Here is a 27095-nt window from a genome sequence, read left to right as displayed (position 1 = left end):
AGGTATGAGGCACCAAATAAAAGCAATATCCCATTGCCAACTACCTAATTAGCACTTCTCATGTCCAAGTGTATTCCATTCTATGGATGCTCAAGACATATCACACCAACTGGGCAAATAGGGTAGGAAAATTTAGGTTGCTAGAGATATGATTCTTGTTTGGGAACAACCACACATGTGAGGCCCAAAATGTTTCATCTCTTTTAGAAATTTATTCCACAAAAATGTTAAAAATTCATAATTTTAAATTTTAAATTTACCTACAACCACAATAATATGATTGTAGATTTGAGTCTTACATAAGTAAGTTCATATTAAATAAAAAAAATTAACACATAATATAATAATCTGTCTGTCATGTCATTATTAATAAAATTAAGAAAGATTTTTTTTAAAATTTTCTTTTTTCTTCTTTATCCTAATTGGGTGTTTTCCCATATTGTTGTATGAAGAAAAGGTAATGTGGGGAACCACCTTCACATGGAGAGCACATGGTTAGGTACTTGAGAGATACAGCCCACAAAATTTTACCATAGTACACACTCAATTTTCATTTTAAAGACAGCTTCCAATTACATTATAAAATATATATATATATTTAATTTGCAAGGGTGCCACAATTTGGGAATATTGAGTACAAAAAAAATTAACTATGAGTTGGGTTCCCATTTTGTTTAACTATATTTGAACCATTATAGTGTTGTGTTTTTTGTTTTTGTTTTGCAAAAAACACAGAAAATTTGTTTGTCAAATTATTTTTAAATTATTATTATTTTTTTTTGTAAAAGTAATTCTTTTTAAGAAATACTAAAATATCGTTTTGTAATTTTCAAAAATCTTTTGCTCATAAAAATAAAAACAATACAAAAATGATGAGTGTTTTAAAAAATTTTAAGATTTTGTTTTTGAAAATACAAACAAATAGATTTTCAAAATTTTGAAGTTGCTTTATCGTAGCGTTGCTCAAAATAAAATCACTTTGTAAATAAGAACCGGATGAAAAGCACTTTCGTACATGAAATACAAATATCTTGAATATGAAAAACTTGTGAACCCTCAAATGTACAGGGTACAAGTGCCCCATAAAAGAGATTTTGAAATTAACATGCCAAACATGGCCTTTGTATACAAAACAAATAATCAAATTTAAAAAAAAAAAAAAAAAAAAAAAAAATCACGAGCACACATAGTTAAATCATGAAGCAAAGTTGACTAAATAAAGCAATCTCAACAAATGGGCCATCAAATTGATAAAAGCAATGAGTGAATTCTTTTCAAATGATTGAGCTTTTCCTCCCATTTGTCCACCAAGAATGTTTCACAATATCTGTGATTTTTGTTTTTTAAATTTTTGGGTAGCATTTTGAAATGTTTTTGTTGATTATCCTTAAGAATATAGTTGAGATCAAATTACTACAAAACTTGGTGATGTCGCGCTATTAAGGTGTCTTTTTTGCGAATTTAATTTAGGATGATGAAATTTTCTTGGTAATTAAGGCAATTTTTTTATGAAAATGACAAGAGATAGAACAAGGAGAGTGAATGGTGAGAAAACATTGTCACAATCCAAATGGGACAAACAAATTGTGATTTGGGGAGGGCTAGTAAACAATAGGGCAACCATAGGAGGATCCAAATTGTGTCACTGTTGCAAGGGTACAATGTGTAATTGCTTTTGCCTAATGCAAACACTACACATGATATGTGAGCAACAGAGTATGGTCCCCAATTTCACAGCCCCACGAAGTACGTAGTGTAAATTACACCCACCTTCCTTAATGTTTAAAAAAATGGAGTTTGTCCTACATTTTAATATAATTACATTGTTCTCATTTAATTATTTAATTCATATAATAATTAGATATTTTTTATTAATAATTCATTAGTCATATAAATAAAAAAAAATGATGTAATGATCTTTATTATGCTACAATGCATATATTTATACTTGTTTATTTCAATATCTACTGATCATCTGCATTACTTTCAGTTACTTTTAAATTTACTAAAAAATAGCTAGTGTAATTATGTCAAATGTATAAGATTACTTATATTTTACTTAAATCTTAAGGAGGGGGGAGGGGGAGGGGGAGAGAGAGGTGAGTGTAATATATCCAAATATATATGGTAATAAGTAGGGGTGCAACTCGGGCAAGTTCGGTCGAATTGAGAGGTTGTTCAAGCCCAGTCCAAGTTGTGCTGAAATCTGTCTAGGCTCGCCCAAACCCGACCTGAGTTAAACCCGAATTGTAATTTTTTTTTTCCAGCTACATTATTAAATTATTAAAATTTGAATCTATTTCCATTTGTTTTTATATATATAGAAAATCATTAATGCTATTAAAACAAATAATTTTTATAATGTAAGAGAGATGACATTATAGTAGTCTTTACAATTTATGAGTGGAAATAAAAAAAAAGTAAGATTTTATGTTATTTGTATATATAATATATATTCAATATGATTTAATAATTTAAATTACTTTAATATCATGTAATGACTAATAATTTATATATATATATATATATTTAATATTTTTATATATCTATATATGTATAATTCGGATTTCGGATTGCTCAGGTTGTTTGATATCTTTGTCCAAATCCGTCCAAATTTAATTCAAGCTTCTGAATTTTTGCCCGAACCCGTACCGAATTTAAAAATATCTTATCTAAATCCTAAAAAAATTCAAACTGAGTTCGGATTGCTCGGGTTGAGCCCGCCCAAGTTACACCCTTAGTAATAAGTAAATTAAAATTTCTTTGGACTTGCTTGGAAAATGGGCCATGGGCTTTTCCGATTTGATAGTTTCAATAGAACCCTGGACGGCCCAGTCTGGGACTGTGGACCCAACATTTGTTCCATTTTGGTGATTTATTTTGTTAATTTTTTTTATTTAAATTTTTTTTTGTATAAATTATTCAGAAATTAGATTGATTTCATGAGTATAGCCATGTCTTAAAAAAATGAAATAAGACAAATTTTAAAAAATTTTGTGACTACAATTATCATATCAATTAAATAATTTTTTTTAATGAATGATCTTTAAAAATTCATCCAATTAGACGATCAAAATATCGCCGATGGTGGTCTACAAACCTAGCTTGGACTTGACCTAAACTACAGACAAGTCCAGCCCATTGCAATTAGTCTAAGGACACAAACAATCACAGGAAATACAAGTAAAGCAATCTGAAAATTATTATTTTTATAATGAATCCAACCATGTGATCAAAATTATTTTATAGGTTACATTACGCTAATGGTACTTATAGTTTGGAACTTGTGTCATTTTGGTCATTGATTTTTTAATTGTGACACATTTGACTCTGAATTTTGAATCTTGTTCCAAATAAGAACAATTTTAGATACTATTGGATTTTTCAAGCGTATAATTGTCAATTTGATAAAATATAAATTAATTTGACAAAAATAAATATCAAAAAATTATTTTTGAATTTTTAAAAAATTATTTCTAGCTACTAAAGATAAAATTATATAAAATTGATAAATCTTTTAGACATTTATTTATTTTACCAAATTAATTTTTATTATGTATTTGAATGATGATCATGTAAATTAATTTTTAAAAATAAATCACGTAATTTTTATTTATTTTTATCAATTTTACATAATTATATTTTTGGTGGATAGAAATAATTTTTAAAATATTTTTTTGACATTTATTTTTGTCAAATTAATTTATATTTTATCAAATTGACGATTTTGCCCTTGAAGTTAAGCAATGGTATGTTCATTTGTCCTTATTTGAAACAATTCAAAATTCAGGGTCAAATGTGTCATAATTGAAAAGTCAGAGACTAAAGTAACACAAGTCTCAAACTATAGGGACTATTAACGTAATTTGTCCTATTTTATATGATTAACTCTGTGATCAGTTCAAGATGTACACAGAAAATAATGATTACTTGATAATTAGATAGGTGAGCAGTGATGCAAACCCTTCATTGAAACATATATTTCATATGCCATATACTGTGTACCCTCATTTGTTTAAATGTGGGAACCAATAATGCACCCAAACTTCATAATTGAAATTTGATGTGTGATGTGTACTAAGTGTACAGCTCATATTTTGAAGGAAATAGCAGAGAAGGGGCTTTGAAGGGCAGGGGGGTGTCACAGTAGGGGGTAGCTTGTTCATTTACTTTGCCATTACTTCACAAGTACATTGGTGTGCCACCACCCAACAGCCCAACTGGTAGGTGACAAAGCATCAATGTATAGTCTAAATTTATTTTAGATGTAAATTTTATTATTTAAGAGTTGAATTTTAACTATATATTACGTAATTTCATAATATAGATAATATGCAAATATCTTTACTGATGTGTTTATTGGTATTTCTACGTTATTAGGAGGTTAAAGGAATACGTTGTCAATATTGAACTCTTCTTGCTCATGTATGAGTCTTTTTGTAAATTTATTTGCAAGTTTTCTTGTGTAATTTGTGTTACAAAATTAATCACCTAAAATACATGTCGAGCGATCTAAGTGAAACTGTATCTTCTATGAGGGGTCTCATCATTTGATATGTACAATCATGAATTGTTTTATTTTATGAGATCGGTTTTATCTTCATGTTTGTTTGCGTTATTATTAATTTTGTTTTTCGAGTATGATAATTGCTATTAAACTTTATTATATATACAACAAACAAAACTTTTCGATAAAATTTCTCTACTAAATGATTTGACTTCTTGTGAACTTTTATTTCTAATTAAAATACTTACACTTATTCTTATAATTTCAAAACATCATCAATTTGACTTCCTGTAAACTTTTATTTCTAATTAAAATATTTACACTTATTCTTATAATTTCAAAAAAATCATTATACGCGATTATAAATATATTTTTTCATACAATTTTTGCATCCATAAATCATTTTGCATATAAATCTCCTAAAATTTGTCAATTATCTTCACCTGATTAGCAAAAACAAAACTACTATATTAAACAAAAGAAAAAGACAATAATACCAAAATTTTTACAAAATCTACACAGGACGTGGTAAAATTTGATTTTTTTATGTAAATATGATTATTTTGAAAAGTTGGTTAAAAATTAACTATCTGACCTTTTTTTTTAAAAAAAATTAAAAAAAAAAGTGTAAAAAAATAAAGATAGATTAAATTTAACTTTTAACCATCTTTCCAAATTAGCTCAAATTCTTGGAGTATCATTTCCCTAATGTTTAGAATTTACATCCTAGATTTGAATAAGGATTAGGGGAGAGAAAAAAATTTAACTTATATTTTGTTTACTTTTGTCTCACATTTTCCCTTTCCTTTCCCAAATCTCTACTAAAAGCTATGATCCAAACACAAACTAAAAAAGTACACTAAAAAACCTATCTCTTTGCAATGAGCAGTGGAAGGGTATAACAAATTCCAGCGCTGAGATTAAAATTTTACAAGACTTCATTTTGCATCAAAAACAAAAACAAATAGACACAAGAAAATTGCAAAATACCCAGTTGTCAACATGGCAGTAAATTCAACCCTAGATTTCCTGCTAAATTTAAAGCCTAACACAACATGCCCTAAAAACCATCCCATCTAATTTCCATCAAATACCCCACCCACCAACTTAAACCAAAACTCGCAGATAAAATAGACAATTTCAAAGACCAGACAGACCACTATGCCCTCGCAATAAAAAATTCCAGTCTCCAAACTATATATACATATTCTTCATAATTTCATACTAGTAGTACCTGGGGTGGTCTTTGATGATCCAACTGCTCCCTGCTCTACAGACCTTCCAATCAACAGCGGTGAAGAATACGATCCAATTTTCCTCAACTTTCCAGGAAATTCCTTGTTTGGATTACCCTTTGATGGAAAATTCTTTCTAACTCGGTTCCGGTTGAGTAACAACATTGTGTTGCGAGGAGGAGCATGCAAAGCCCCTTCAACACAATCACCTGCCTGTGAGCAGCCCCAGGGCCTTGATGGTCCATCCTCACTGAAAGTTCGAAGCTTTGGGAAACCATTCCTCAGCTTGGAAAAAACCCGCTGCTCGGGAGAATTTTCATCTTCAGATCTCACACAGAGAGGACAAGGTGGGTCATTTTTGCGTATCTTTGGTGTCGTTTGCTCCAAGCATTCAGCATGGAAAACATGGCGACATGAAAGAACTCCAGCAACAGGCATGTCTCCGCTTTTCACAATTCGACGAGAACTCCACGGTGATCTCTGTGAAAGAAACCTCTCACATAATCCGCATTTAAAACTGTCTGGTGGATTACATGATCGACCAAAAGAATCGGATTCCAATGGCTCGGCCACATCCGTAAAATCAATACTGCCACTAGCACTGCTCAAACGATGCATCTCTCTACGTGGCGTAGCAGTGTCGAACTCTGAAAAGCCGGTGGCTGTGGTGTCAGCAGCTTCTCTTGTAGGTGCTTCTGACGGGAAGGAGAGGGGATGAATAGGTTTGGACATGAAGCAGCGGCGACTTGAGAAGTTGCGGTGAGAGGACAAGTGTGACCTGGCCATTGGCTCATAATCACTACTGTCTGATCGAGAAGAAGTAGAGCCCCTGCTATCTTGAACCGTGGATGTTCCCTGTAGTATTTTTGAAACAGTAAGGAACTTGAAGCCCAGTAAAATACTCAACTAAATACAAAAGCAAATATGAAAACAAAGTACCTCCATAGTTGGTGAAAAGGACAATGGCCCCAAAACTGCAACTACCAAGGGTAGAGGAAAAAAATATCAGCATATGCAATTAATATCAAATGCAATTTTGAACTTTTTTTTTTTTCATTACTCCTTTCAAGTTTCAACACACACAGAAATTATGAACAAAAGCTTCTTGAACAATATATTATATCTACTATTCACATAACAAAATTAAGTTTCACGCATGCAAGACTTTTTTTTTAGTTTTTAGGTCCAATTATACAATAAAGAGCAACTTTATGTTCAAAAATAGTGTGAAGGCATTATATAAATACAAAAACTAATAAGTAAAATTTGTTAGCTACTGCTCATCCTTACTTCCAAGAAAAATAAAACCCTAATAAAGCCAGTTTCTGCTTTACTAACTCCTCTCAGCCTTCCGAACTGTACACACAGCTACCCACACAACATGATATCCCAGAAACTAGCTTTCTCTGTTTGCAAATTGTATACTAAAAATAATATTGCTAGGTTGTAAATTAGAGTTATTCCACTCCCTCCTCTTCACTTTCCCTGTCATTTCATCATCCAGATCCATGACAAGATCTGCAGCTGACCATGTCTGTCTGGTTTTTCACTCTTTATTGTTGTGTCATCAGATAGTTGTGAAGAGGGAAAAAAAAGGGGGTTATTTTAACACTTGATCTTTTAAAATTAAAAAAAAAAGGAAAGGAGATAATATTCTCTGTATTTAATTGGTCTAAAACAATTTTGTTGTAGACATAAATATTGTCTTTTTCATTCATCAATTTTCCAGCTTTCCGATTTGGGGAATTAAATGCCTCAATTTCTTTCACATTTTTTAGATTTTAAGGCTAGAAGCCAGTCCAAGCATAAATCAATCAAAACCATGCTCCATTCAGGCAAGCTTGGGTTAGAGGTTGGTATGCATGAGAAGTCAAGCGTTTGACTCTACAAGTGACCTCAATAACCTCCAACCCAACCTAAAAGGAACATCATATAAGTAGCATTTTTTCAAATTTAAAATGAACACAAAAAAAAACCTTTTACTTAAATTAAAAAAAAACGAACACAAATAACCAGCATTTGCATGCATCAATACAATGTGCAAGCTTAATGAAAATCAACATAAGAGGAAATATCATAGCATTTGGTGCAATGCATGAAGAAAACGGATTGGGGGGCAGATGGTCTTTATTAAATATCAGCAATTAAAGAGCATTGTGCTGTGACACCACAGATGAATCGATTTTAATATGAAAGGATGGATCCAACATAAAACCCTACACATTCTCAGAAGTACAAATTCAGAGCTCTCACAGAAAAAGAGCAAACTAGAACTAGGATATGATGTTAGATACAAATAAGACCAAACAAATTGAGAAAGCAATCAAACATAACTTAAAATAAATACAAAAAAGATACATCTTCCAGAAATGGCTAATGAAGTCATGATGAAAATAACAAAATGTCTAACATAAAACAACCATTATTGTATATGAGCACGTAAGATGCTGTTTCATGCACAAAATTTTTCATACAATGCGAAAAAAACACAATTCATGAAAAAAATTAGAGAAACTCAATAATAAAGCAGCCCTTAGTTGCACAAAACGGGAGTGGGGAAACGTGGCCACTTAGAGGAGTCGTAGATTAAGAGCGCTTATGTATTACTTTTATTAATTATTTTTTATTTATTATAATTAAATAAGGAATAATAAATTATGTTAAAATAAATAAAAATAAATAAAAATTAGATGTTTTATTTTATAATTTTTTTAAAGATTTTTTTATTATATATGATTTAAATAGATTTATTTTAAACAATTAGATGATTCATTTTATTTATTATATGTTAAAAAGTTAAGAAATAATAAATTCTGTTAAAAAAATAAAAAAGAAATAACAAATAAAAATTATATTATAAATGATAAAATAAATAATTTTTTATTTTAAACATAAAAATTATATTGTTCATGATAAATTATATTATATAAAACAAATATGAAAACGGAGAGGGAGAGAGAGAGAGAGAGAAAACAGAGAGTAGATTGAGAGAGAGAAGCAAACAGAGATGAAGAGGAGATTGCGAGTGAGAGGAGAGAGAGAGAGAGAGAAACGAAGACAATCGAGATCGACAGTGAGAGAAGAGAGTAACAAAGACGATCAAAGGCCTAAGAGACGAAGATAATCGAGATTGACAGTGAGAGAAGAGACGGACGAAGACGATTGAAGCCCTAGTCTCAACCCTAATAGCGATTCTCTCGCATTAGAAGCGTGATTCTTATGCGATTCTTCCTTAGAAGCGCAAAATCGCGCTTCTTCCTCAAAAACGTGAGTCCCTTCAACGATTCCTGCCACTAAGGAGCAGCCCCGAATATAAGGGTATTAAAGAATCTAACATACACAAGTAACACAAATAATTAAAAGAATAACATGCATACATCAACGATGTACATTTATGTGTATGTTACTGATCTGCAATGCCATGCAGATATATGAATGACAGGGGTGTAAAGGTAAAAATGTCATGGCATTTGGAGGCAGGCTTGTAGGTAGTGGAAGGTTGAAAGAGATATCAACAACCAAGATCCATAGCACAAGCCTGTACTATGACACCATCAAAGAATTAATTTTAGGCCACAATGGTTTGGCATCCTACAGAGAACCTGCAGGAATTCCAGAGCTACAAGTTCAAAGCCCCACCGATTTCCATTGAGCCCTAAAGCAGTGCAAGTGAAGACACCAAGCATCCCTTACGTTAAAAGGGCTATTACAAGCAACTTGAAGTTGACCGATGAAGTAAACAATGCAAATAAAAACTATAGCAGATATTTGAGCTAGAAAAAAGGCATTGAAAGTAGATATTGAATCAATGAAATGTGGAATCAACATAATAATAATCTTAAAGTGACTGAAATGCTTGGCAATCCTTCTGGCTTTAAAATGTTAACTGTTACCTCCTAGGCTACTACTGGAAGGAGAACAGATTAACTGTTTTACAAAAAGAATCCACAAATACCTTCAGCTTCTAAGAGCAAATTCATACACTTGTTTGATGGTGACCAACTTCAAAAATTAGTTCTAGTTCTAAACCCACCAAATCAACCCAAAATTGAAGTTCAAAAAAACAAGCATGTGACAGAGAGACCGCTTCCAAAAGGCAACATAAACCCAAAACCATTTTTAAGAAGATGATGTAAATTTATACTACAGCCTACCAGTTATCTATACATAGCGAAAAATAAACAATTCATGAAAAAAAACAATTAGGAAAAACTCATTAATACAAGAGCAACCCCAAACATTTACATATTAAGAATCTAGCAAACACACAAGTAACACAACTGATTAAAAGAACATGCATACATCAACAATGTACATTTATGTGTACGTTTCTGATCTGCAATGCCATGCAGATATATCAATGAAGTGAGAGTCAGAGTAAAATTGTCATGCCATTTGGAGGCAGGCTTGTGGGTAGTGGAAGGTTGAAGAGACATCAACAACCAGGATCCATGTCACAGGCCTGTACTATGACACCAATGAATAATTAATTTTATGGCACAATTGTTTGGCATCCTACAGAGAACCTGCAGAAATTCCAGAGCTACGAGTTCAACGCCCCACAGATTTCCATTGAGCCCTTAAGCAGTGCAAGTAAAGGCACCAAGCATCCCCTATGTTTCCCTATCTATTACAAGCAACTTGAAGTTGACCCACGAAGTAAAAAGTGCAAATAAAAACTATAGCAGATATTAGAGCTAGAAAAAAGCCATTAAAAGTATATATTGAATCAATCAAATGAGGTATCTACATAATAATCATAAAATGACTGAAATGCTTGGCAATCCTCTTGGCTTTAAAATGGTAACTGTACTTGCAACTGGAGAGGGAACAGATTAGCTGTTTTTTCTTTTTAATCCACAAATTCCTTCAGTTTCTAACTAGAAATAAGAGGTACGGGTACAGATGAAGGTGCGAGTATGTTACAGATGGCATTATGGCAAAACCTAGTACGGATGAAAGTGTGAGTATGTTACGGGTACGCTGATATGGCAAAACCTCACGTACAAACTAGAGTTTAATGCCAAAATTAGTTCAGCCAGATTACAAATCAAAGTTTAATGCCAAAACTAAAACTAAGGTCCATGTGGATAGTGTAATGCCAGAGAGTTGGAAAAGAAAAGAGTTACCAGAAGGTGATATAGTTCTTTGTAATGGCCAAAAAAATAACCCTAAGTACCGAACACGTGTTTTGCGTATGCGGGACTTGTACGGAATTATTTTCAGAGTACTCAGGCTTCACATGTTTCTGAGTACAAATTCATATACTTGTTTAATGGTGACCAACATCCAAAAATTAGTTTAGAAAATCACTAGATCAGACCAAAGTTGAAGTTCAAAAAAAAGTGTGTGAGAGAGAGTGATCCATTCCAAAAGGCAACATAAACCCAAAACAAATTTTAAAATTGATGTAAATTTATACAACAGCCCACAAGAACAGTGGAACGTATGCTTAAGCCACAAGACAGGAAAAACACAGTATGAAGGTAATATGTTTAACAATCACTCTACTGCTTTTAGAGAGAGAAATCATGCAAGTCATGCTTGCTCCATTCATATTAGAGCAACTGATCACGTTGATTATTAAAACAAGGTCTGCACATCAACTCAAAGGAGCACAATCTACAATAATTTTAAAATGATCTTTATGGGAATAACTAGAAAGTCCGACATCAACCTGTCAATTCCTATTGTTGTTACAACTACTCTACCACAACTTATTAAACAATAACATATTTTGATAAGTAACCTATTAAATAATAAAATGTCTGCTAATGCATATTTATGATTGATTGATTTCTGATGTGATGTGACTCCAATCACTCTACTGCTTTTCGAGAGAGAAATCATGCAAGTCCTGCCTGCTCCATTCATATTAGAGCAACTGATCACGTTGATTATTAAAACAAGGTCTACACATCAACTCAAAAGAGCAGAGTCTACAATAATTTTAAAATGATCTTTATGGGAATAACTAGAAAGTCCAACATCGACCTATCAATTCTTATCGTTGTTACAACTACTCTACCACAACTTATTAAACAATAACATTTTTTGATAAGTAACCTATTAAATAATAAAATGTCTGCTAATGCATATTTATGATTGATTGATTTCTGATGTGATGTGACTCCAATGAACAAAAAGTTAGCAGATATATCATTACATCGTCGTATCTCATCATCTTATCTGGCAAAAGAGATTTTAAGAAAACAGTAAAAACAAACTCGTTTAGAAAGAGACACACATGCACACAACATATGCAGACACATACATTTAATCAATCCAATTTGTAATTCAGTCCAACCTATTTAGAATTTTTTTTTAAAGTAAAAAAAAAAGGATATAGTAAGGAACCAGTACACTATTTTAATATAACACAAAGCCTAAATACATGATACAAGTAGTTAACAACAAATGCAATCAAGTAGGGTCAAAATAATGCACATAGTTTTTAAGACCAAGAACAATTTGAAATTAAAACTACCCCTTAACGCAGTTCAAATTTCCACATAGTGTCACACTCAGAAACAAAAAGATAATTATTAAACAACTTCCAGTGAGAACAAATTCATGACTGTCTCACTATTAGAGATGTTAAAAGTGATGATAGCTGATTCATGTTACCTCTCCTTGATGAAGTTGCATAATCATCCACTCTGATTTCTTGTATTGTTGGAGGTGTCCACTGTCGGGCTGGAGAGATCTCAGATGGACTACTAAAGTATGGCCCAACACCATCAGATGTTGAATATTGATGATTGGAAACATGGTTTCCTCTCACCCAACTCCTACTTCCTCTACTGTTTGATGATGTAGAAGAACCATACAATTGAATACCGTCATGAGAACCAAATGATAGCCCTTCAGGTTGGACCCGGAAATCCCATCTCGACGGCGGAGGTGAGAAGCTTGTATTAGTTCGCCAGTAGGGCTCATTTGGACCCATGGACCACTCCCTGCTGGCGGCATTAGAACCATGTGGCCTTGCAGCCACACAACAAAGGGACCCCGTCTTAGCTATGTTTTGTAAAACTCACCAAAACTTATTCCGCTTGCTTCTACAAACTTCCCGCAGCTTGTCGACAGCCAACCAAAGAATCACTTAGTTCTCTCAAACAACAACATTCTGGTTATAACATCTGCTTACACCACATCACTAATTAAATTCACCACATATACCATCTAAGCAAGAACTTGGTAATCAATAAAACCAAGTTTCATCATTTTTGAATTCTAGAAAATGCCCCGCTAATGATGAAACTTTTATATTATGGCAAAGACAGCACAACCTCAAACAGACACCTCCCTGTTCCAATGCAGTAAACTATTACTCCTCACCAGCAAACAAGATACAAAATCTTCCAAAAAGCTGATTAGTTTCTAGGAATCAAAAAACCTTGCTTAAAACTCTCCGGCAGATACACTAGCTGCAAAAGAAGATAAAACAAGTTTAGACACAAATTTCGTTAGGACAAATTCCATTACAAAGCAACACGGACCCAACACAAACATGGGTGAAACGACTCTGTAATACTATCCTTAGCCACTGAGACAATAAAGACTACTTCTTTCTTTTCATATCCCATTAAATTAGAATATTTATATAAATACATATATATAGAATAACTTATCAAAATATAAATGTTCACATATATAGAAACGTCCAATTGGTACACATTAATATGTGTTTGGGAGAGAAAAGATCGGGTACGCCCCTAACTTTTGGCATAGTTGAGACTTGAATCTATAACCTCAACATTATTAGGGCAAGGTTTTAGCTTGAACCAATGGTCACCCCTCATTTTCATATATATATATATATATATAGAATAACAAACGCACAAAAAAAAAGAAAACGAAAAGTCAAGGTAAACTGAATATTAGGGAACTAAAAGAGAACCCAACCACATTGGGCCTATAAAAGTACCAAAAAACCACAAAGGAAAGTCGAGAACTTTTCAATCAAAAGAATTTTAATTTTAATTCTGCAACAAACCAAAATTGTAACACCCTTAATAACAACTTCGGATGCTAAAAGAGAACTGATCATCAATCTCAACAACAACAACGAAAACAATAAAATGCTAAAGAATAGATTTTTGGTTTCATTCAATCATCAATTTATTTCTATATTACACAACTCAAAATCTAACACTCTAAACACAAAGAACAAAATAAGGAAAAAAGAGAAAACGAAATTCAAACAAAGAACAAATACGAAAGCCCCAAAACTGGGAGTTCATAGAAATACAGAGAGAGAAAAAGAAATTGAATCAAAGTAGAGTGAGAGTGAGCTTACGATAAGGATGGGGGAGTAAACAACTGTGCCGGAGAAGAAGCAACAGAACAGAGACGCAATTGGAAGAGGAAGAAATGTCTGCGTGCGTGGTTGCGTTGCGGAAACCCTAATATGTCGGGGAGAGCGCGATTCTCTATATGGAATTTTTGCATCCATACCCCCTCATGTTTGTTCTATTCTTGTTTATACCCTTACTTTTTATTTCTCTGTGCTTTCGTTTCGGAGGTCAATGATCAATTATTGTAAAGACAAAGATTAATTTGTTTTTCATTATAAGAAGAAATTATCTTGTGTTCCTCAATTAATTATATATGATGCTCTAATTTGAAATTATTGACTTAGATGATGATAAGATCCATCACTTTTTTATCGATTTTTTAAAAGATAACATGAAATGTATCAATTAATAAATAATACGAACATTGCTTCAAATATAATTAATAATTTTCTAATTACACAAGGTTTTTGTTATATTAAATTTCTATCCATTGTCACAACAAAAATATAAATTAAAACTCATGATACTTTGTTTTAAGTTTACTGCTTACACTGTTCAATATTGACAAAATATTCTTTTTGTTTTCATAACTTGCCATTGTTGTTAATCACCAAAAAAAAATCTGCCATTATTGCTCAACAGCTCCCTCCCTTCCTCCATCTTTTTGAATATTCAAGCCTCATTTTTATAAACATTTTAGACATTAATTGATATTTTTTGCACATCTTAAATTTGGAAACTTTATTCTTTAAACAATATCACTTAATTACAAAACCATGAAATATGTCTTTTTAAGTGTTGGATTGCATTATCTAACATTCTCTTATTCATAGACTTGCTTGAAATTGAAACCTTTAATTCAAACTTTTTTTTAATGCTCCACCCCATGCTTAAATTCACAATATTTGTGAACTTGTAAGGGAGATTGCACATAAAATATCATGGGAAATGTTTGGGATCCCTTTTGGAGATGACCCCCACACCCTTAAAGTGATCATGACTCTCCATATATGTGTGGAGTCCACTCATATATGTGTGAGATCCACATCATGAGTGATCCAAATTTGTGAGGAAAAATAAGGGTCTCAATCACTACTTAAATATCATAATGGTTTTTAGTATCCATTTACAATTTTTTTTTTTTTTTTTAAACGGAGAAGCAGCATCAGTTACACCAGATAAAATTAATGACTGAAGCGAAAATGGAACATCCATCAAACTTACATACCAGTGCCATCAAATGCTAATCTGCTCAAACAATGAGTTATAGAATTACCCTCTCGATAAACATGAGACACTGAAAAAGACCAAAAGCTACCCATTAAATTGTGTATAGCCAATGCAAGATGGTCATACAAATAAATCCATGTTTTGTTGGTAATAAAAGGTGCACATAAGATGTTCGTATTTACAGTTCATTGCTTGACTCACTCAAACCACTGAGAGGTGAATTAAAAATGTCTACATTTATAATTCATCCCATTACTCCTTCAACCACTGATCTAACCACCATACATGCTTGAAAAATATGAAATCCATTTTTTGTATAACTGAATATTTTTACATAATGTCATAGATTTAATCCTAACAAACTAATATCATCACATTAATGTACAAACAAATATATTTTATCTTACATCTCTGTCATATAACCACCACTCTAGTAATTCCATTACTCAATTCATTATACTCGTAAATTCTACCCAACCAAATCAATCAATCAAACATGGCCTAAGTTCTTAAAACTCTCAATCACATCATCAACATACCCAACAAACCTCAAACCATAAATCACATATAAGTGAGCCCACATGATTATTGTGTAATTCAGATCATTATAAGTGCATTGCATGAAAATACTTGGCAATGAGCCTGGTAAGGGATGAACTTTCCTCATGCAAGGCAAAAAAAAAGGTCCAATCTTGACCAACAAAAATAAAATACTAAATGCCAATACACTGACAAATACTGAATGAAATACTGAATGGAAGCAATACACTGACAAATACTAAATGAAATACTCAATTTATTTAGTGATTGCATTAGTACATGCATCAGCATATTCTCTTGAACTGACAATCGAATGCCGCAATGTATGTTCAGCATCACCAAACTAGAGGGTTACTATGAATTACACCATTTTTGTCATTTTATTCTACTTGAAAGCAATTCCGTAAACGTGAGGGCCTAGAATACAAGCAATAGACACAAAAGTCGTGTTTATGTGGACGGTAGAAAACCCTGCTTCAGATATACACTTCTCCGTTTTTCTTGTAAGGTGACACCCATCAGAGACTATCTGCTGAAGAGGATTAAGAATGCCCTGTGCAAATCTGAGAATCGTACCATCTATCCAACCAAAACGAAGAGAAAGAGAAAGAAAAAGAAAACTTTAAAAATGAACCAACTCAGCAAAGTGGGGCAATGGTGACGGAGAGTTTCAAATTGAAATATAGAACTACAAGATTTTTACTTCTACTACATGAATTAAGATAATTAGCTCCACACCTTCTGCAGCCACATGCTCCACAAATAAGAAAAGACCACCCGGTTTAAGCACCCTCATCACCTCTGTGAATACAATAGTATATTAATTATAAAATGGCTTGATGGATCTTGAAATTTCGCTACATTCATAAATCATATCCAAATAAATAGGAAAAATGTAACAACCCTCATACTATTTACTGAGTAATGACTGATTGATTACCGATAAACATCGATTACCGTTAAACTGAATTGATTATGACTGATAATTGAACTGATTAAAAGTACTGAACCGACTGACTGAAATTGAAACTGAATTAGCCAAGTATAACTATTGTGTTGCACATTCTATCTGTTTGATTGATTAATCATCTGTTCATGTCTTTGTGTTTAAACTGCTAATTGAAGGCCTTATCGGCGGCCGAACCGGAAATGGGTTAGTGTATTATGATCGTTATATTTAATATGATTTTATGGTATAATTATCTGAAAACTGATTAGGTATGATTAAATTAGATTAAATAAGCTAGTTAAAGAGTTAGGCTTAATTACCAAATTGCCACCCTTAGTGGCCCACTCAATACACACACTTGAGCCTTATGTACACACTTGAAGAACATTTCATCAGCCATTTCTTCTTGTTCTAGCCGACCTTAGAGAGAGAGAGACTTGAGGAGTTGATTTCATCTCAATTTTGCTTGTGAATTGTTTGGAAATTGAAGAAATTGTTGAAGAGATTGCATGTTTGAGCTCCCTTCTTGAACTACAAGACTTAAGGTAGCTCCATTGTCTTCTTGTTCATGTTTTGGGTTGATTGTTGCATGTCCATGTTTTAAGAGTAGTCCATGTTTTCATCATGTTTTGGGATCAATTGGCTCACTAGAGCATGTTTTGAAGCTTCAAAATGGTTTGAATTCATGCATGTTTGCATGTTCTTCATATTCTTGAAAAGTGGTTTGAAATTGAGTTTGAATTAAACACCCTTGGGCCTTGATTTCTCAAATCGAGCTTTGAACCATGTTATTCTATGTGTCTATAAATGTTTTCCAGAAAATGGGCCCAAGAGGACCGGTTTTAATGCTTTTGAACTTGGTTTTTGGCTTGGAGGTGCAATCTGGAATTTCCAGATTCTGCACTTCCGCTCGAGCGGAGGAAGTGCCGCTCGAGCGTATAATTCGAGCATCCAGTATCTCTGCACTGTTTTACAGTCCGCTCGAGCGGAGTATTGGGCGCTCGAGCGGAGTCAGGTCTCACGCTCGAGCGGGCATCGAGCGGAGATTTCACCCATCCAGTACTTTTACAGTACGCTCGAGCGGGAAAGTTTACGCTCGAGCGCGTACCTTTATTGCATGACCGCTCGAGCGGGGAAACCTGAGCTCGAGCGGGACTCTGTTTTTCTGAAAATGCTTTTAAATGTACATCTTTGCATCCTCATCCCATTCTAGGCATTCTTAGGCCTAGTTTAAGGCATCTTGTTGAGGATATAGATGTAGAACACACCAAGGCAAATTAGGGATTAAGTTGTTATATTTCCCAACTACGTAGCTTAGTGTGTTCAATCTGTTAACTGTATAGGGTTGGCGACTGGGGAGACGCGCTCTAGCCTACTGTAGCCCAAACTCTGTGAGTAACAATTGTGTAAAGATATGTTCAAATGATTATCTTCTGAATACTGAACTGAACTGTTTACTGAACTGATATTGTTTACTGAATGAATGTATGTCCTATCTTCTGAACTGTATTGTGGCATCCTTAGCACCTACTGTTTACTGTTACTGTTACAGAGATCTCTATCGGTTCCCTCGTGGAACCACTACTGTTTACTGACTGATGGCCATCATTACTGCTCGGTCTTTAAGACCTACTGTTTACTGTTATGCTAATGGATGTACCACATATGACTGTTTACTGTACTGAACAACTGAAATACTGATTGAATTGAACTGTTTTCATTACCGTAAGGACATTCATTCTAAACCTCTTTATGCATTATGTTATTCACTGGGCTTTAGCTCACTGTTTATATATATATGTAGGTGCTCAGCCACCAGATCGGAGCTAGGAGCGTGGGTTAGACTCTAGTTTTGTCAAGCCAGCCTTTGTGCCTCACTGCGAGGTTCCGAGTTGCCATGCTATGGCTTTGGGGTGTTTTGTTTGTTTTCCCCCGTCTGTCTCCATACTGTTTGGATTACTGTATAGACTGTCAGTTACTAACTGTACTGTTAAGGGATTAGGTCCATGTACTGTGTGACTGTAAATTTTGTATAGACTGTACTGTTTATATATGTGAATGCATGAAAAATCTTTTTGGCATACTGACTGTCACAACTCATTGGACATTGTTTAATTACTGTATTGGCTTCCGCCAGGCCCTGTACTCTGTTTTACTGTATTACTGTTAAGCAGGCCTTCGGTAATCTCGGATTACTGGCCGGTTACGGTGCTAAACCCATAGGGCCGGGTTTGGGTCGTGACAAAAAAGTAGCTCATACTACATTTGAGTTTGGGCACTTGCAGTCAAATTTTAGTCCTTCGAAGTTAAATGGCCACATAACTAACCTATAGAGGGGCATTTTGAAGCCTATTGGATTGAAAATTATTAGATTACGTTTCACACATAACTTTTGGGATGGGTAAATTTCAAAGTATACACGAAAGATGACATTTCAGAGGGTATGTTCATTTGCTGTGTCTAGTTTTTTTGTTGATTCCAATTCTATGGATGGATTTGTGCCTATGTTGCATAAATGAAAAGGGCATAATTACATTAATGTGACAAAATAAGAGAATACAAAGTTTCTCTTTCCAAATCATTTGTTTGTATGGCTTAATATAGAGAAATGGGTAGAAATGGAGAAGAGTTAGTAGTTAGTCACCATTTTCATCCTTACTTCTTTTAGAAATTAGTTGCCATTTTTGCCTTTATTTCTCACATTAAAAAGGCTTTTTTTTTTTTTTTTTTGTTTTCTCTCTCTCTTCTTTATCTTTCCCATACAAGAAGAGAGGATAATCTATCATCTTCTCATCATCTCTACTCAACCAAACAAGCAAAGAGACCAGTACCACTATCCTATCTTTTCTTTTGTCTTAAACCTAATCATTTTTGTTCTTTTCACACTTAGTTTACCAAACTCACAAGTGTTCTGACCAATTACAATTCTTTTAGTTTGGGCCATCATGCAATAAGTTTTAGCCATAAACTGAATTTCTTCAATGTGTGCATTCTTCTTCAGAGTTTCTGGTTAAACTTGAAAAGGGAGAAGTTTTAATGACAAACTCAATATAGTTCAAAAAACAGAAAACTAATTCACTAATTGAAATTTTGGTGTCATATTATATATGCAAGTAGTTCACTGGAAAATGTTATGGTTCACTGAATTTCACTTGGAGATTGATCCTCTGTGAATATAAGGTATCTGCTTAAACTTCAATTTCTCAAGTAGACCATGAGAAGAAAGTGAAAGTCACCCTAACTTACATACCTTTCAGCGTCATATTAATGTCTTTTACAGAACACAGTACAAGCGTTCCGACAACTGCATCAACGGAAGCATCACTTAATGGCAAAACCTCCCCAACCTGCACAAAATCAACAATGTTTAAGTCTAACTTGACACATAAATTTCTAGACTAACATATATAATTCAAGGAAGCAACCAATAATTTGGAATTTGGATCCAGTATAAGAGCACGAAATGACTAACATGCCTCCCCAAAAGGAAATTCGCTGAAGCACCAATACTAGGGTAGTAGCTTCACAACTCAATTAGTGAACTTCGTTTAACATATTCCTACCAAAAATTGTGAAACTCTTAAAATCCTGTAATTTATTTTATTTCTACAATTCAAATCTTCATGCTCCTATAGTGAAAAACAATCACTTTGCTCGGTTTAAGTTTTCTAAAAATACTTTTCAAAAAATCTTGGGTGTGTTTGGTTTGTGTTTGTAGAGTAGTTTTTGAGATAAAAAGTACAAAAAATTGTTTGTTTTGTTTTGTTTTTTTTTTAAATATTCTCTATAAAATAACTTTGATTTTTTTTGTAGAGTAGTTTTTGAGATAAAAAGTATAAAAATTTGTTTGGTTTGTCTTTTTTCAAATATTCTCTCTAAAATAACTTTGATTTTTTTGTAGAGTAGTTTTTGAGATAAAAAAGTACGAAAACTTGTTTGGTTTGCCTTTTTGTAGAGTAGTTTTTGAAATAAAAATTACAAAAATTTGTTAGGTTTGCTTTTTTTGCAAACATGTTTCAAAAGTAATCCTGAAAATTGGATAACCAAACACATTTCTGAAAGTTTTTTTGGAAAAATCTGTTTGGTTTGATTACTCTTAAAAAAGTGTTTGTAGAGTATATTTCCAATTTTTTCCCCCAAAATCAAACCAAACAAGGCCTTTACCTTTTTGTTTTTCATATTTTTTTTATTTTTACTAATTTTTTTTCATTTTTAGACGCACCTAATATAAATATACTTAAAAAATATAATTTTCGTGAAAAAAATCTTTAAAAAATTCACTAAATATCAAAAATACAAAAAAAAAAAATTCAGTATAGCTTTCGTATTTTTGTATATTTATTAATTTTTTGAAATATTTTTTCACAAATATTTTATTTTTTAGATATATATAAGTAAGATGCATCTAAAAAAATTATAAAAAAAATACTTAAAAGTTTGAAAATATTTACTAAAAACAAAAAAACACGACAAATAAAAAACTTAGTTTTAAAAAAATTAAATTCAAAAAACTGAAATCAAACACACTGAATGATTTTTTTGCGATGATGATTCATCACCTACGAGCTCTAAGAACACAACTCATCAAGGATGCTTTCTACGACATTCAGTTATTCTTCTCAAGTTGGAACTAGAATTAGTTGAAAGGAAGGTTAAATAGGAGGGAGGGGAAGCGGGGGGTACAAAAATCAAGCAAAATGATATGTAGCTCGAAATTCAGTGGCTCGAATTTGGCTCAAAACCCTTTCGATTTTTTTTTTTTTCCTCCTTTTCTTGCTTTTCAAATAGAGAGACAGAAAAGAGAGAGAGAGAAAGAGAAAAGAGGAAGAGAGGAGGAGAAGAAAAGAAGAGGAAGAGAGGAGGTGAGAGAGAAGAAAGAAGAGGAAGAGAGAAGGAGGCAGTCGGTGATCGGCGGTGATGGTGATCGGTGATGGCAGTCGGTGATGTCGCTGATTGGTCGGTGATGGCAGTCCCCTTTCTAGTAGATTTGGATTTGAGGATGAAAGGGAATTTTTTTTTTTTTTTTTTTTTTGGTTGATGAAGATGATGATGATGTTCAAAATCTGAAGATGAAGAAAAAAAAAAAAATTTGTTGATGAAGATGTTGATGATGTTGATTTGGATTGAAGATGAAGGAAAAAAAAAAAAATTTGTTGATGAAGATGTAGATGATGGTGTTCTGGATATGCAAAACCAGATCTTGTTGATGTTGATCAACATTTTTTTTTTGTTGCTGATGTTTTTGAACCCAACAGTGTAGCAGACCCAACTCCTTCTTCTTCTTCTTCTTCTTCTTTTTTTCCTTCTTCTTCATTTTCAAGAAAAGGCGAAAAAAAAAACACCAAAATCACGTCATTTTGATGTCAAGCCACTCTCGAGCCACACTTTTCCGAGTTACGAATCGGAATTAAAAAATTAAACGATTTAATATGCAGTCTAGAACTCTATGTCACACTAGTCACATCAAGAAACCCACAAAACACACAAGGCTGAAATGTCACCACATGATAAAACGACTACGTTGATTTCTTTAGCAGTAATAATTATAGGGTTGTTTGAGATATTCTAAATAAATATATTTTTTTGACTTTTTATAAAATATAAGTTGAGTTGAAAATGATGTGGTAGAAAAGTGATGTGACGTATATAAGATGATGTGATTTAAATAAGATAATAATTTTTTAATTTTTTAACCTTTTTTAAAGAATGCCAAATCTAGCTTGAGCACCCATGAGGCTATCACTGAAATAATTGACTGATTGGAACTGTTAAGAAAACATCAATGAAGCAGTGAAGTGGAGAAGAGATGAGTAAAAGTAGAAAAAACACCTACATCTCTCATCGGGAAAGTTAGGAGCTAATTAAACATCATTCAGCAACACAAGGGCAAAAAGGAAACTCAATTGCAGTATTTCACATATTTAACGAAATGAACATTTCAGCAACTCAGAACACCTTCTTACTAAAGATTTAACCAATGAACATTGAAATTAAGAACAGAAGACAAAAAATGACACCAGTGAAGAAATTGCAGAACAGTTTAAATGTCTTTTTTGTGTTCTTTTTTTTTCCCCCCAGCTTTTTAGGTGCCTAACTACATAATTTCCAGGAAGATTATACTGTCTTTGGAAGTTAAACGAGATTCAATGTAAATAGTGTCATATGGAATGAAAAAAGTACCGCGTGTATGAATTTAAAATTTTCCGGAGGTAGGCCAGCAGCTGCTGCAGCTGCCTGTGCATACTTCTCCATCTTTCTGTTGGGATCTATGCCAAAAACACGAACACCATTATCACTGGCATAATATTTGAGATTAGGACCTGTCCCAATGCCAAGCTCCAACACTGTCTTACCCGTTCCCCTCAAATTTGTAAAGATCTGAGTCTTAAAATGTGCAACCTTACCAAAGAAGAGGTGCATATTAGATATGCACATGGTTGAAATTGCAGTAACAAGAACGCAGGGCAAAATCAATACTTGCACACCCTGGTCTAATTGTGAAAAAAAAAAAAAAAAAAAAAAAAAAGGCACTAACCTTTGCCTCATATGCTTTACTGCCCTTAGCCATGACAAATGCAAATAATTCCTCATACCAATCTGGCCTTGGAGGGTGAATACTGTTCATCACATCCTGTATATGCAACGTGTCATTTTTAATGCTTTGCTGCTGCTAAAACATTTGATGCTTGGTAGAGAAATTCAAGTTTGTTTAACAAATTTCATAATTGTGTGGCCAAACATTTGATGTTAGAGTATGATGCAAGTCAACAACATAGATACACGACTTCCACATAAACTTGGTGGGTATATTAATATTTATCAAAACCTTTCCCTACCATGAATTCCAAGTATAAAGAAAGCAGTGGAAAGAGTAATGAACCTTGGGATAATCTTCATCGAGATGCGGAGGAGAAGCAGAGGAAGGAGGAATTGGTAAGGAACTGGTTCCAATTTCTTCCATTAAGCGTCTTCTTCAGCAATAGCATAATCCGAAGAGAGAGAGAGAGAGAGAGAGAGAGATTAATTTTGATCTTCACCCGCTAGTGTGCTAGTGTATATATATATACAAGGGGGCTCTTACCAAGGTTGAATCTTCTTGCATGCTTAACCATTATGGAATGGTTGAGTGTGAAAGTAAACGGTACTTCAAGATGGCATAAACAGTGGCAGAGCATGAAATTAAATAAGTTACAGTTTTTTTTTTTTTTCAAAACTAATAATAATAATTTTTGAATTAATATTAAGTATAAAAAATTAAATAATTTGTTACAAATATTTCATATAAAATTTTATAATTAATTTTGAGTAAAATCGAAAAGAAAGTATTGCGTGTAACTAGTGTATCATGAATAATGTAAAAAAGTCATATATTTAAGTCGTAAAATAAATTATATAACAGTAAGATAAACTAAATTTTTACAAAATTTGAATAAAAATTTCATATAATAGTGATATCACGTCATTATTGACATATGATATCACCAACTAATAGTAAAACAACATATAAAGGGTGAACTCTGCATACAAATATAATTACCACTCTAGTAATTTTTACATATATATAGTGAGATTAATTATATTTGCATATCAATAATAATGGATATTACCTTTATATTAAGATTTTTTCACAAAATTTTCATACATAAAAATATAATTTGATGTAGTCACTTCATTTTTAATAAAACAATCACTGTTGTTTTCATAAATTTAAAAATGCCTTTGATATTTTATTTTAAATATTATTTTTGTTTAAAATTTTATTTATATACATATGTAAAAAAATAAATAAAAAATCTATAGGGGCCACGTGACCCCTTAGTCCCCATGTGGCTTCGCTACTGGGCATAAGAAAATTGGTGGCTGGCCATCTCTTCCTTAATAGCGGTTAGCACGCCATATGTGTACAATTTAAATAAGTAAAAATAAAATTAAATATTTATTATATATATTGTGTTACTTAAATAGTAAGAGCCTTTCTTCACTTGATATAAGTCTAAAGTTTAAGTTCTCATCTATCTATTTTTTATTTTAAATTTTAAATAAAAAAATAGACACATGATAGCATAATAAATCAAAATTTTAGAGTATATAGTATAGATAGGCGCATCTCTTCTTTTCTATAAAAAAAAAAATTTTAAAATAGAGAAATTTATAATTTTAATTATGGGTAAATTATATTTTACCCTTTTTCGTTTTGACCATGTAATAATTTGAAAATTTAAATTGTCCTTTAAATTTTATATTAATATTATTTAATTATAAATGATTTCAAAAAAATAATTTTAACTTTATAATATTATTCAATATTGTTTTTTGTGTATTATAATATTTTTATGATATTTTTCTTTATATTTTTTTAAATTAAAATATACTAAAACATAACATTTTCGATATAACAAAATACGTGCGCCCCAAGTTAACGTGCTGCCTACGCGTCCTGCGGCCCACGCTTATCCCCTGTATCTATAGATGCATATAGATACTAATCTCATCATCTTTCCTCAAAACACTTTAATCTGTCTCTCTCCCTCTAATTGGTTTGTTTTATATATAATAACTTGGAATTTAGGTTGGAATATTTAGTGAATCGCAATAAATAAATAGTAAAAGTTAGAATTAATATTAAAGTGAATTATATTATATTTTGAATTATTATAATATATTTTACGTATGTTTTGAGTTACCATGATTTATTTTACGTAACTTGTGTTTTATAAATTAGATTGATATTTCAATTATATTGATTATTTTCTGGGTTTTATTTGATTAAAATGAAACCTATGGATATGTTTGTTTAAATTTTAGAAATTATTTGACAATGATTTTATGAATAATTATTTTTTGTAAGTACCACCACGAGAATCCCATGCTTTAAGAGACTTAGCCTCCGTTTGGGAAGTGGGTTGACTTTTTGGCTTTTTGGCTTTTTTGACTATATGAGCCTGGGCTCAAAAGCTTAGTTTGGGAAGGATTTCTGGCTTTTTGATTTTTTTGTGAGAGAATAGTGTAATGATTATGGGGTTAAATGGGATTTTTGTCTGTTGTGGCTCATGAGCCTATTCTATCTTTTATGGCTCATTGAGCCAAAAAAGCCCAATGAACTCTTGCCAAACCAACCCTTAAATAAACTATTGGCCTCTGATTAGTCACTTTAGTGACTCTCTGTTGTCATGGATCTATTAACCTATGTTCTGCATAGAGTAAAGTACTGTACGGAGCTAAGTGCTACACTGTTGTGGGAGTCACCTCTAGAATTTGTACCAGCCACCTCTTGAATCCGTACCTCGGTATTGTCATGAATCCATTGACTTTTGTTCTGTTTTGTGCCGTGGTTATGGTTATATATTTTAGTATAATATCATATAATTTTTTAAACAAATTTCTGTTATAATATGAGCAACTTATTTACTCTAATAGAAAAATATTCTATTTTATCTATTTTAAGCCTAAAGCTTATCGATAGTAATTATACTCTCAGTATGATATTCTTACTTTGTCATGTTCTTATAGCTGTTTACCAATTTTCATGAAATAATGCAATTCAAAAATAGCTTTTGGAGAGTCGGGGCTGCGGAATAGACACACATAGCACTTTTAGAGCATGTTTGTTTTGAGGGATAAGGGTGTGGGATTGGACTATTAGTCCCACCGGACTAATAGTTCATTGTTTGTTTGCAAAATTTTGCTCCGGACTAATAGTCCTCCGGACTATTAGTCCCACAAATATGGGACTATTTTATCCCATGGGAGGGTGTGGGATAGAAACCATGGGATTGGTATCCCATGGGATTATTTGGTGAAATATCCATTTTACCTTCTTATTACTTAGTAAACTATTAGAAAGGGTAAAATAGTCTTTTGAATATTTATAAATTATTTTTTTAGTGTTGTTAATTTAAAATTATATATTAAATAAAAAATTAAATTATAAATTATAAATTATAAATTAAATTTAATTAAAAATAATAAATTAAAAATTCTGGGCTTATAAATTAATTTTTTTTAGTGTTGTTAAAAAATTAAATTTACATATTTCTCTAAAATTATTTTTTTAGTGTTGTTAATTTAAAATTATATATTAAATAAAAATGATAAATTATAAATTAAATTTATTTAAAAATAATAAATTATAAATTATGGCCTTATAAATTAAATTTTTTTAGTGTTGTTGAAAATTTAATTTATATATTAAATAAAATTATTTTTTTATTGTCGTTAATTTAAAATTATATATTAAATAAAAAATATAAATTATAAATTATAAATTAAATTTAATTGAAAATAATAAATTAAAAATTATGGCCTTATAAATTAATTTTTTTTAGTGTTGTTAA

General features: G+C 32.1%; 2 protein-coding genes across 7 annotated transcripts in view; both read right to left on the bottom strand.

The window, feature by feature from the left end:
• Nucleotides 1-5406: 5406 nt before the first annotated feature.
• Nucleotides 5407-14337, bottom strand: LOC114270819 (uncharacterized). 2 transcript variants are annotated; one of them, XM_028212416.2, is made up of 4 exons: nt 14045-14337; nt 12370-13172; nt 6682-6716; nt 5407-6597 (listed from the first exon to the last, which is right to left on the bottom strand). In XM_028212416.2, exons 2-4 carry the CDS (start codon nt 12689-12691, stop codon nt 5719-5721), a joined length of 1236 nt encoding a protein of 411 aa, XP_028068217.2. In that variant the 5' UTR covers nt 12692-13172; nt 14045-14337; the 3' UTR covers nt 5407-5718. The 2 variants fall into 2 exon arrangements, with proteins under 2 accessions (XP_028068217.2, XP_028068216.2); XM_028212415.2 differs by having other exon boundaries at nt 6682-6722; nt 14045-14287.
• Nucleotides 14338-16048: 1711 nt separating this feature from the next.
• The window catches only part of LOC114270820 (uncharacterized), a 67600-nt gene continuing 56553 nt past the window's right edge, over nt 16049-27095 (bottom strand). The window contains exons 1-7 of one of the 5 annotated variants that reach the window (XM_082871261.1): nt 23843-23891; nt 23642-23729; nt 23297-23392; nt 22942-23160; nt 20012-20108; nt 16551-16613; nt 16049-16391 (exon numbers count right to left, since the gene is read on the bottom strand). In XM_082871261.1, the coding sequence (XP_082727387.1) occupies nt 16198-16391; nt 16551-16613; nt 20012-20108; nt 22942-23160; nt 23297-23392; nt 23642-23722 (750 nt within the window). In that variant the 5' untranslated portion in view covers nt 23723-23729; nt 23843-23891 and the 3' untranslated portion in view covers nt 16049-16197. The other 4 variants (XM_082871265.1, XM_082871266.1, XM_082871263.1 and 1 more) reach the window with 4 other exon arrangements.

This window comes from Camellia sinensis, chromosome 5, assembly GCF_055761805.1.
Source record: "Camellia sinensis isolate YWXY chromosome 5, ASM5576180v1, whole genome shotgun sequence".
Classification (NCBI taxonomy): domain Eukaryota; kingdom Viridiplantae; phylum Streptophyta; class Magnoliopsida; order Ericales; family Theaceae; genus Camellia; species Camellia sinensis.
Note: the sequence above shows the minus strand (reverse complement) of the source record. Positions and strands in the feature narration are given on the sequence as shown.

What these genes read in the sequence shown, in the direction of transcription:
- LOC114270819 (XM_028212415.2), bottom strand. Translation starts at nt 12,691, where the DNA reads ATGGGTCCAAATGAGCCCTACTGGCGAACTAATACAAGCTTCTCACCT. An exon ending in TGCAACTTCATCAAGGAGAG is followed by an intron (nt 6,723 to 12,369) that starts GTAACATGAATC and finishes TACCCTTGGTAG; the next exon opens with TTGCAGTTTTGGGGCCATTG. An exon ending in CCTTTTCACCAACTATGGAG is followed by an intron (nt 6,598 to 6,681) that starts GTACTTTGTTTT and finishes AAAATACTACAG; the next exon opens with GGAACATCCACGGTTCAAGA.